Source organism: Haliotis rufescens, unplaced genomic scaffold (genome assembly GCF_023055435.1).
Source record: "Haliotis rufescens isolate VD_foot unplaced genomic scaffold, xgHalRufe1.0.p SCAF_10, whole genome shotgun sequence".
NCBI classification, from domain to species: domain Eukaryota; kingdom Metazoa; phylum Mollusca; class Gastropoda; order Lepetellida; family Haliotidae; genus Haliotis; species Haliotis rufescens.
Window position 1 is genome coordinate 26,804,254 of NW_025963780.1, and position 12,415 is coordinate 26,816,668.

The 12,415-nt window shown below is 39.8% G+C and overlaps 1 protein-coding gene across 3 annotated transcripts in view; it reads left to right on the plus strand.

The window, feature by feature from the left end:
• Positions 1 to 12,415, plus strand: part of LOC124151978 (hemicentin-1-like) — a 52,804-nt gene that overhangs the window by 38,444 nt on the left and 1,945 nt on the right. The window contains exons 19-25 of one of the 3 annotated variants that reach the window (XR_007219296.1): positions 1,818 to 1,831; positions 2,480 to 2,510; positions 3,425 to 3,495; positions 5,042 to 5,077; positions 5,261 to 5,296; positions 5,625 to 5,649; positions 6,998 to 8,023. Coding sequence is in view for 2 of the 3 variants with exons in the window: in XM_048388957.1 (XP_048244914.1) it covers positions 1,818 to 1,831; positions 2,480 to 2,510; positions 3,425 to 3,495; positions 5,042 to 5,077; positions 5,261 to 5,296; positions 5,625 to 5,649; positions 6,998 to 7,484 (700 nt within the window). In the remaining variant the exon portion in view is untranslated. Of the gene's footprint in view, positions 1 to 1,817; positions 1,832 to 2,479; positions 2,511 to 3,424; positions 3,496 to 4,137; positions 4,528 to 5,041; positions 5,078 to 5,260; positions 5,297 to 5,624; positions 5,650 to 6,997; positions 8,400 to 12,415 lie in introns of those variants that run through there. The other 2 variants (XM_048388957.1, XM_048388969.1) reach the window with 2 other exon arrangements.

Here is a 12,415-nt window from a genome sequence, read left to right on the forward strand (position 1 = left end):
AGACTTGTCAAACATGAAACGGATGAAAAGCATATGCAATATCTTGAATGGACTGTGAAAGATGTGATGAATCGTCACATGGCGCTGGCCTGTGGCAGAGGTACTATGCTGGCTGGCTGCCGGCCGCATGGAACTCTGGGTAGGAGAGTGTACCTTTCCCTAAAATGATAGCTGTTTGATTTTAGATATGGTGGTTTTACAGTTGATTATATTGACTGTAATGAATACCTTGGATTATGGTTAAATGTGAACCTAGACATGAAGAAGACTGTCAGAGAATTGTATAAATCTGCGAGTCACACCCTCTCATCTTTAATTACAAACTGCTATGTAACATATCCTGTTTTTAAGAAATTAAATGAAAACCTTGTTGAACCTGTGTTATGGATTGGTGATTTGTGGTATAAATACTTATACAGAAAAAATCTTTTACAAAACAAAACTTGCAATTCTTTTCATGGTGTCACTAAGTGATCAACTATTGTAGCTTCCAATGGATATATAATTTTTACATCACCAGTTCTCAAACCATATATACATGTATTTAGACTCTATATAAAGCTTAGTGATAATGCTGATACTCGTTACGTGTTGAGCAAGAGACTATTTAGTCCAAAATCTATATTAAAAAGTGGAGAAATAGAATTGTAAAAATTGCCTATTATAAACATCTTAATGACATTTTCACCTTGCCCGAGGCAAGAAATATATAATTGAAAATATCAGGTGTTCACGAAAGATGGAGCCGAGAATGGTGGGATGGATGAAATAAAGTAAATGGCATTAAAACTTTAAGACAATGTAAGACAAAGTGTTCTTGAATCATATTTTTAAATGTAAAATATAGTGACCACCAAGTTTTAGCATTGTGGACCTTTACCCCTTGCCATAGACCTGGACGCTTTAACAAACCACCAACCCATCTTCCAGACAACCCATCCTCTTTGTCCACGGTGCTTTAAACAGTGCAATAACAAAATTACTGAAGGTGAATTATTTTTAATATCACGTCCATTTTGTAAAGAATTGTGTAATTAAAATGTCGCTAATTAAAATAAACCTAAATTTTTTTATTTTAAAGCCAGGAAAATTTACAAGTTGCATGGGCAAGCACACTTTACACTGCAAACACGAAAACGTCGGGGTTTTTTTCATATATGGTCATTAGACGGAAAAACGACGTTATTTTGACGCTTTCAAACCATCGTTTTTCCGCCCAAATTATCAAATGATAAAAGAAAACAATTATTTATTTCATGAACATTATATTTACGCACTATGTATGTAACCATGTATTGTTTTAAACAGGATACGAAAAGTATCCTTCTTCTGTTTTTTTTGTATATACATGTATCTATTTATTGTTGTATTGTGTCATAAGCCGAATAGATGGACGTTAAGTGTATATTTGTACATGCCCAGTTTGTGTAAGGTATGAAACCACAGCTTTTGAAATTTAATCCTGTCATTACACTATCTGGTAATAAAAAAGTTTTCATTGTATACCTTGAATTATGTTTATAATCTATTTTATTCATATCTTCAATATTGTTCACATTAATTTCTTTTGACGGGACAGGCATAACAACAAATCGCAATATATTTCATTGATAAAGAGTGTTTTAAGACTCGATGGCAAAAAAACCCTCTTAACTGAGAATGATTATTTTTCTACTTTCTTGATTTCGTTGCCCGAAATCCTGATAACATTTGCTAAGTTTCACACTTTTGAATGGCATTCTCTCTCATTAACGTCACATAGTAATTGTTATAGCATCATATATAGTACTTAAATTGTTTTGTTTTGACTCTTTCAGGCCTGGCTGTCTATGTAAGTATTATAAGACTGGACAGATAAGGATCACACAGACTCTTCACATTATCGTCCTTTGCCTTAACTAGATGTGTCTGCAACCTATGGAGTGAGTGAGTTCGGTTTAACGCCGCTTTTAACAGTATTCCAGTTATATCGCGGCGTGTCAGCTTAATGGGGGAGGAAAGCCCGAAGTGATGCAGGTCTTAGACGTTTACCACTTCGATGAAACCCGAGAGCACGGGTATGGTGCTGACAAACCTAGAAACATAATCAGGGCGAACCGGGATTCGAACCCACAATCATAGGTTTCTGGCGTGCCCAAGGGACGCAACTCTGCACAGCGAATCGCGGCGCCTTAGACGACTGGGCCACCCGTGCCCCCTCAACCTATGGACAATATGATTAATGGTTGACTGGTATGGCACCTGGAATCGAACAGCCTCCTCACTGACATTTAGTGTGGTTTCAGAGGACACAGGGGCACTGTTTACCATCTGGTCTGACTCCCTTGGTATCCAACAATCTGTCTCAACTCAATATTTCTAGTTATCCGTAGTTCGGGACAAACGGAGTGCCGATATTAGACCATAGCTACCATGATCTGTTTCGACATAAAAGGACATCGAATAACAATGTTTCACTGAAGATACTTCTCTATTTCAGGTACTCACAAGCCACACTGTAGCTGTAAAGGGTGAGTACAGGACAATCAACAGTGAGTGAGTGAGTGAGTTGGGTTTAACGCCGCTGTTAACATTATTCCAGTTATATCACGGCGTGTCAGCTTAATGTGGGAGGAAAGCCAGAAGTGATGCAGGTCTCAGACGTTTACCACTTCGGTGAAACCCACGAGCACGGGTATGGTGCTGACAAACCTAGAAACATAATCGAGGCGAACCGGGATTCGAACCCACAATCATAGGTTTCTGGCGTGCCCAAGGGACGCAACTCTGCACAGCGAATCGCGGCGCCTTAGACGACTTGGCCACCCGTACCCCCCGGTGGATGCAACGGTTAGCATGTTTAGGACCGATAGTTTGATATTCGAAGCGTGCGTGTGTGCGTGCGTGCGTGCGTGCGTGCGTGCGTGCGTGCGTGGTGTATGGATACTCGACACTTTTTCTTGTTACAATGAGTCTAACTTATTATTTTTGTGCCTGTCAGAATCATGATTATTTGATATATTTTTGGAGCATTTTCTGAAAATACAAATGTTCGATTTGTCTCTTCAGGTTGGGACAGTGCTTGCGTGTTAATTGGGGACGTGTGTGGTCAAACGTTAGCAGCATCTCATTTGTTTTTTCGTTGATAGATTTAGTTCGCAATAGGATAAACTTTGATAATGCAAAAGTCTGTGCACCCACCTCAGTTATTAGAAGCTCACATGTCATTTTCAGTGAGTGAGTGAGTGAGTATGGTTTTACGCCGCTTTTAGCATTATTCACCAATATCCCGGTAGGGGACACCAGAAATGGGCTTCATACCTTGTACCCATGAGGGAATCGAACCCGGGTCTTCGGCGTGACGAGCGAACGCTTGAACCACTTGGCTACCCGACCGCCCCTCATTTTCAGCTGTACAACAATTCTGTTTCCGTATTTTTTTCAGAAAGAAGACAAAAGGACAAAAAACGCAAACTCCACCAACAAACCAATGGTCAAAACCCACAGACCCAATTTGTAAGTAAGAATTACCAAAACAAGGCTGTTGGAGTGAGTGAGTGAGTGAGTGAGTATGGTTTTGCGCCGCTTTTAGCAATGTTCCAGCAATATTACGGCAGGGCACACCAGAAATGGGCTTCACACATTGTACCCATGTCGGGAATCAAACCCGGGTCTTCGGCGTGACGAGCAAACGCTTTAACCACTGGACTACCCAATCGTCTCTTCCCCCGCCACGAAGTGGTTGGGAGATATAGGAATGGGTGATGTCGGTATGTCAATAGACCGTTTAATGTTTCTTTATAATGTTTGCTCAGCCCAGCACTGACCTCTTGCCTTTGCTGTGTAGGAATTTTGAAATCTTTCATTTTATGGAAAAACATTGGACTCAAAGTCTTTTTTCTGCTTGGGATTTTTTTATTTTTTATATTTGTTCTTTCTGGTTTTCATGACAAAAAATACAAGTCAATGAAGCATTGATAAGGATTTGGTTTTAATCAGTGTAGTGGTCAAATGCTTATTTTCATGATTTGTAATTTTTTCATCTTTTAAAAAAATATGAACAAGTTTAAATAGATAAATAGATAGATAGTGCCTATACTTCAGTTTCATTATTTCGCGTGAGGTGCATTGTATTTTTTACAACTTGTTGACTTACAGTACAGAAACCCAGGCCAGAAACAGAGCTTATTATATAAGTAAAGCTTTGTACACGATTCAAAATCCTCATCTGTGATTACGAATCATACCTAGATAGAAAAACGTTGAAAAAAACACAATACTACCAAACCCATTTCGCCTCACCACCTCCCTCAAGAAGATTATTTTCATTACAGAATTGATTTTTTTATGTATAAAAGAAACGCATCCATGTACTCTGTGACCTCGTGATCAGGTTTAGGCATAGGATGTACGTTGTAAGAAAGATGAAGAATGTCAAATAGCCACAAATATGACATATGTAATATCCGAGAGGTAAATTACATCATGTGACTTTTTATCCCCCCCGACATATAATGACGCGGGGATATAGCCATCAGTTTGTCCGTCTGTCCGTCCGTCTGTCTGTCCGTCCGTCCTTCTGTAATCATTGTTTGTCCGGAGCATATTTCCTAAACCGTACAACCTAGCTTCACAAAACTTGGTACATTTACCAATCAGACTCAGTAGAAGTGCCTTTTGCTATTTAGAGATTTAAAAATATATATATTTTTGTCGTTTCCATGGAAATATGATGAACTTAGGAAATTTGAGGGTACTGCTCTTTTGGAATTTTGAAATCTTTCATTATATGAAAAAACATTGGTCTCAAAGTCTTTTTTCTGCTTTGGATTTTTGGAATTTTTATATTTGTTCTTTCTGGTTTTCATGACAACAAATACAAGTCAATGAAGCAGTTTTAATCAGTGTAGTTGTCAAATGCTTATTTCCATGATTTGTAATTTTTCCATCTTTTTAAAAAAAAGAACGAGTTCAATAGATAAATAAATAGATAGTGCCTATACTTCAGTTTCATTATTTCACGTGAGGTGCATTGTATTTTTAACAACTTGTTGACTTACAGTACAGAAACCCAGGCCAGATACAAAGCGCCGTAAGCGTAAGTAGAGCTTTGTACACGATTCAAAATCCTCATCTGTGATTACGAATCATTCCTCGATTTTTTCATCTTTTAAAAACATATGAACGAGTTTAATAGATAAATAGATAGATAGTGCCTATACTTCAGTTTCATTATTTCACGTGAGATGCATTGTATTTTTTACAACTTGTTGACTTACAGTACAGAAACCCAGGCCAGACCCAGAGCCCCTTAAGTGTAAGTAGAGCTTTGTAAACGATTCAAAATCCTCATCCGTGATTGAGAATCATTCCTAGATAGACAAACATTGAAAAAAACAATACTACCAAATCCATTTCGCCTCACCACCTCCCTCAAGAAGATTATTTTCATTAAAGAATTAATTTTTTTATGTATAAAAGAAACGCATCCGTGTCACATCCATGTACTCTGTGACCTCGTGATCAGGTTTAGGCATAGGATGTACGTTGTAAGAAAGACGAAGAATGTCAAATAGCCACAAATAGGACATATGTAATATCCGAGAGATTAATATTTAATATTTAAAATTGCATTTCTGTTGCAGGTAGCGACTCATCAAGAAGTGGCAGGTGAATGATTTCTTGTAATATATTTAAGTGAATTATTTTTTTGATCGTGTACTTAATTCCCACAGTGAAATAGGGAAAAACACTGTGGCATTAACATCCATGGGAAATGGACGCTACTTAATCTACCTGCTGGAATGCAAAGATAAAACCTGGAAATGCCTTGTTTCATCGAAAAGAACAAAAAACTGTCATGGAATTAGTAGTAGTAGTAATCGTAGGAGTGAAAGAGAGCCTTACTTTCTATAATTGTTGTAATCCCAATTTATTAAACCGACAAGGGAACTTCATTCGTCACCACTCGCCCCTTTCCGTAACCTGCAAGAAGACTCGTCCCCCTATCAATAAATGTTATGTGCGAAAATACGACAAACCAATCAGAATGCGCGTATGATTTCAAGTTCTTCGTCAAAGAATCCCTCAGAATAATTTCTGTTTTTACATATGTCTTGCATCTAAAAATATACCCAAGACACAGTTAAATGTGTTTAATCATACTGTATAATTTCGCATGTCCTGATGTGCTTTTAATTGCATCTGAAATATAAATGATATGTTGGGAAATATATGTGAACCATTGCGCAACGAGTTGACAATTGTTTCATGTATGCCCGTTTGAGCTAAGACGGAACCCCGTTGCAAAAATGGCCACGAGAGGGGCACGAGTCGCTTACTTTTTTTTATTTCACGACTGTCTCGAATCTTCCGAACTGATTTTCTACTGAACTTCAAACGTACCGTCATAAATTTGGGGTCCAAATCATTTCATATCTCAAGATAATAATACTTGTATCAGTAACACCATTCCACCGTGGGGATTCCTGGGCAAAACATGGCTTATTCAATCAACGTTTGTCATAATCGACGACTAATTGGGATAACGTGGTGACCTGGCAGTGTGTCTCATGCTGACCCGCTGGTGTGTCGTGGGTTTGTCTTGTACATGGTAGATTAAGGTAGATTATCGTTAACTACTGTGTAAAAGAGAATACAAACATACACACTTGATAGTAACCACCCATAATGTGTATACCCGTGAAGATTCCGGGGTAGAATAGGTCTTCAGCAACCCATGCTTGCCGTAAAAGGCGACTATGCTTGTCGTAAAAGGCGACTAACGGGATCGGGTGGTCAGGCTCGCTGACTTGGTTGATGCATGTCATCGTAATTGAGTGGATCGATGCTCATGATATTAATCACTGGATTGTCTGGTCCAGACTCGATTATTTACAGACCGCCGCAATATAGCTGGAATATTGCTGAGTGCGGCGTTAAACAACAAACCAAAAACCAAAAACCATAATCTGTAATGTGATTTTGTTGTTTTTTGTGTTTTTTTGGGGGGTAACAGTGAGGATGAATACAACAAGCGTGAACATAAAGAAAGAATGCCGGCGTCACCCAGTTCGAGTTACTCGCACGTTGAAGAGATATCTACACACCCCGTGGACAACACACACACTTCAAAAGATGACAATCGTGATCTGATGTCTCCACCTCTCAAAAAAGATGGTTCTAGCTCAACTGGCGGAGACCGTAAGGCAAAGAAGCCATGGCAACGACCGATAACTGAGAATGGTTTGCCAAGTGTGGAAGAAGATGACCGCCCAACAACAGGTTCTTCTGATTCGAAAGAAAGAACGATGGGTCATAACTTGCCCGCGGATGATGATGTGAATAACGCAATCAACGGTGTTCTGCCGAGAGAGAAGAAAGTCAAAAAGAAGAGGAACAAATTAAAATCGAGGAGACACGAGGCATTGATAGATGCCTCATTCCCAGATGTCATTCTGCGTGATGATCGAAAGTATAGCGCCATGGAGGACTCAAATGCCTGATTCACCTTTATATAAATGTCATCGCATCCCAGCTGTGTGGATCGATGCTCACAATGTCAATCACTGGATTGTCTGGTCGAGACTCGATTATTTATAGACCGCCGTCATGTAGCTGGAGTGCGGCGTTAAACAACAAACAAACAAACAAACAAATTATATAAATGTAGAGGGGTTGCATCGGACATTATTAATATATCCGAAGTTGGAACAAATGATTATTTTGGGGGAATCGACGAAGCTGAAACCTTATATGAAAAGGTAAAAAATGAAAGATATGTAAATATTAAGATAAACATCCTCCCTATAAAACAAAGAAACTGTGAATGATACCAGGTAGTTTTTGTTAAGTGAGTGAGTGAGTGAGTGAGGTTTTACGCCGCTTTTAGCAATATTCCAACAATTTCACGGCGAGGGACACCAGAAATGGGCTTCACACATTGTACCCATGTCGGGAATCGAACCCGGGTCTTCGTCGTGACTAGCGAACGCTTTAACCACTAGGCTACCCGACCGCTTCAGTTTTTGTTAAGACATCTTGGGTTTCGTGATCAACGTATGCTTGTTTCCTATAATTTTATGATGAAACATAACATTGACATATTGTACAACGCAACTATTTCAAAGTCTTTTGCCAAACAGTCAAATAAAACTCTAGCGTAAGTTCATTGCAGTCGCTTTGGTAGCACTGAAGTCAGCTGTACAAAAACAAACCAGATCAAAATTAAAACAAATCATTGTTCAGAAAGTTAATTAAAACCATACTTTAGACAACTAGGAAGCCAATCTAGACCAGCTTACTTGAGATCAGACCCGTGAAGATTCCGGTTAGAATAGGTCTTCAGCAACCCATACTTGCCGTAAAAGGTGACTGTGCTTGTCGTAAAAGGCGACTAACGGGATAAGGTGGTCAGGCTCGCCGACTTGGTTGAAGCATGTCATCTATCTGAATTGCGTGGATCGATGCTCATGTTATTGATCACTGGATTGTCTGGTCCAGACTCGATTATTTACAGACCGCCGTCATAAAGCTGGAATATTGCTGAGTGCGGCGTTAAACAACAAACGAACCAACTTGAGATCAGGGGGTCAAGCTTACAGTGCTTCTGCCTCCTGCAGGCTATGCCATCACTTTGGATTGTTCTACGTCATGCTGGAAAATATAAAAAAAATTCAAAGAACAATCAAGGCTATATAACACTAGTTTATATTAAATACTTCAGTTTTGATGAACTCGCATGCAACTGTCAGGGCAACAATAATTTTACACTTCTTTAACCCTCCATTTGGTAACCCCTTTAATAGTCTCAGTTGCTGATTACAACAATTCCAAAATAATTTAAATAGTCAAAAGTTATCAAATAAATAAATCATATTTCACTTTAGAAACAAGATGTAAACGAGCGCTGACATTACTAAAAAGAATCTTTAACGAAATCTGCTCGGACAAGCAAGAATGAATTTCTCATCAGAAAGAACAGAGAATGGACGATCTTCGCCATCAATACATATTCACGTGTAAAACGTGCATCCTTAAAGCGAGGTGCCTCAATAATGACTTCTTTGTGTCCAGATTGAAAACCCAAGTACATGTATGTATAACCTAGTTTGTGCTTAAATAACCTACCTTTTCAGCATCAAATTATGAACATATTCTTTGAATATTTTTAATAAATGATAGTGTATTTAGTATTTGGAGTTTTCCTTTTCGGTTGATTTCTTTAATGAGTACTGAAGGTGTTCCAGTCAGCCAAGGAAAACTTCCATCTAGTAATGGGCGTGTCCATACAGGGGTGTGTGTGGAGGGGGGGGGGGGGGGGGGGGGGGGTAGATAGTTTGAAGCATGGTCGGGAAATGGTCATCATGTGCTGACCATGAAAGGTCATATAACATACAACATTACCATCAGTCCCAACGTCCATTATTATACTGGTCACTTTATGGCTGAAATAATGCCGATGCGACCTTAAATTATAACTCACTCAACCATTGCTTTACTGCCACTCCCAACACCATTTACGATCTGCTATTTGTTGTGGCCTTACTGCACAGGACTTGGTTTTCTTTGTTTGCATGTTTAACGTCGCAACCTGCACGATTCCAGCTATATTGTCGTAAGAAGCGACTAACGGGATCGGGTGGTCAGACTTGCTGACTTGGTTGATGCATGTCATCGATCTCAACTGCGTGGATCGATGCTCCTGATGTCAATCACTGGGTTGTCTGGTCCAGACTCGATTATTTACAGACCGAAGTCATATAGCTGGAATATTGCTGAGTGCGGCGTTAAACAACAAACAACAATTTAATCCAGCGGCTGACCACCTCATCCATGAAATCAGTTCTAACCAAGAATTTTCACACTGTCAGAAAATAACTGTTGATTGGTGAGGACAGACAGCTCATACAGATCCTTCACAGGCTAGCTTGTCAGCCCAGGGAGTGCACAATCAATCAACAATAACAATATATCTTCCAGGTTTATTGAAGGTATCTTTCATACAATACGAGGTGTACAATTTCAAGATAAAAAGGCGTTCCTTTGTGAGTGAGTGATGTTTTACGCCGCTTTTAGCAATATTCCAGCAATATCACGGCGGGGGACACCAGAAATGGGCTTCACACATTGTACCCATGTCGGGAATCGAACCCGGGGGATGAGCGAACGCTTTAACCACAAGGCTACCCGACCGCCCCTTCTTGGTTTGACGCGTCCGGGGATCGAACCGTGCGGCATGGTAACAACAAGTACCATCTTTTAACGTCATTTGGTATGACGCTGCTGGGATCGAAACCGCGCGGCAGGATAACAAGGACCATCTTTTAACGTATTTTGGTATGATGCTGCCGGAGATCGAACCGCAAGCAGGGTAACAACAAGTACCATCTTTTAACATCTTTTGGTATGACGCTGCCGATCATCGTACCCCTGACCTTCTGCTCTCGGGGAGGAAGCTCTACCACAAGACCACAGAGGCGGTCGAGAGAGTGAGAGGGGGAGTTGTGATATTTGCTTCTTGGCCCAGTATTTCAATAATATCACCACATTCAGCATGAGTGAGTGAGTGAGTGAGTTATGTTTAACGCAGCTTTTAACAGTATTCCAGTTATATCACGGCGTGTCAGCTTAATATATGGAGAAAGCCCACAGTGATGCAGGTCTTAGACGTTTACCACTTCGGTGAAACCAACGAACACAGTATCGGTATGTGTTGACAAACCTAGAAACATAATCGGGGCGAACCGGGATTCGAACCCACAATCATAGGTTTCTGGCGTGCCCAAGGGACGCAACTCTGCACAGCGAACTGCAACATCTACGACGAGTGGGCCAGCTGTGGCCCCCTCACAATCAGTATGAGCTGAGAGAAAGACGGCAGTAATGGTCACCGTCCTGATGGACCAAGAAACATAAACAGGTAAAATCTGGGATTCAAACCCAAACTGACCGCTTTCTTGCATCCTAGGGGACACAACTCTGCACAGTGAATTTGATGCCTCAAATGACAGGGTGCCCTAAACTCCCAGCTGTGACTAGAGTCACACATCACCATGCAGCAATGTTATACAATGAATGTACAGAATATTGTACGGAATGTGTGTCCCTGTCAAAAGAATTCAGGCTATTGGAATGGTGCTTGATAAACTTGCATTACACCTTTCGGCCATATTTGTTTTATGTTTTTTAATGTGCAGCATGCATCACCAAAAAACACCTATTTGAAAATAAGCAGAAAAGATTATCCTCTTCACTGTGTATGGTTTAATGATAAAACTTTGAACCTGAATATAACTGCCATTCATAAACATCGATAATGAAATAAACATCAGAAGATTACACAATAATAGTTCCATAATGGCTGCAACGACCTCATCAGTTACACCACTAGTTATTAATGCATATTAATTGATACAAAATGTATTTGTGTGAAGTGGATGCACATACAGATCAAAAGTGATTCCAGCGTTGTATTTGTTTCAATCTCATTAAAATCAGACCTTAGTTCTCGCTACCGCTAAACAAAGATCTGAGGACATCCCATTACGGGTCGCGTCAGACTGACCTTGCGCTAATTTTGACCGACCAATGGAATGACCAATCAGAAGGCAGCTTTCTCGTGCATTCAGCACGAATTTCAAATTGGCGACTACGCTTGGAAACACTTTTTGACAAATTCTCGATTACAAAAGTGAAACCTGAACAAAAGAACATTCTGGAATGGCTAATAGATGGTCTAGATAGTATGGATTCAGTCGATAAACCCGTAACTATCGTTCGGAGTTAAAGTTTTCGAGGTTGCATGATCAGAAATCACATTCCGACTGTCACTTTCATAATCTGGTAAGCGATGCTCTGATTGGTCGGATTAAAGGTCGTTCTGACGTGACCCATAATGGGATGTCCTCAGATCTTTGTTTAGCGGTAGCGAGAACTGAGGTCTGATTTTAATGAGATTGTATTTGTGTTTTCTTCACATGAACCTATCATAAATAACGTAAGACACCATCTTCCATCTTCCCGCGTCAAGAAAGTTAACTGACCAGTCCAGGTGTTAACTGGACTTTTAAAGACACAAATATTCCTGTATTTATTTCGACAATGATTAATTACAGTGACCTTAAATCTTATATATATGTTGTCAAGGAGGTCAAGTGATACTAGTTAAGTTACTTATGCTATTCTTAATTTTCAAGTTGGTGCTCTCATATGGTTTATTCTCCCTACAGTGTTTTATTGTACGATAAACAGCTACCAGGAATCGTTTATTTCTTATATGAGATACTAACATTTTGTACAAAATGTACAAGCCTTTGAGTGAGTGAGTTTGGGTTTAACGCCGCTTTTAACATTATTCCAGTCATATCGCGGCGTGTCAGCTTAATGTGGGAGGAAAGCCCGAAGTGATGCAGGTTTCAGACGTTTACCACTTCGG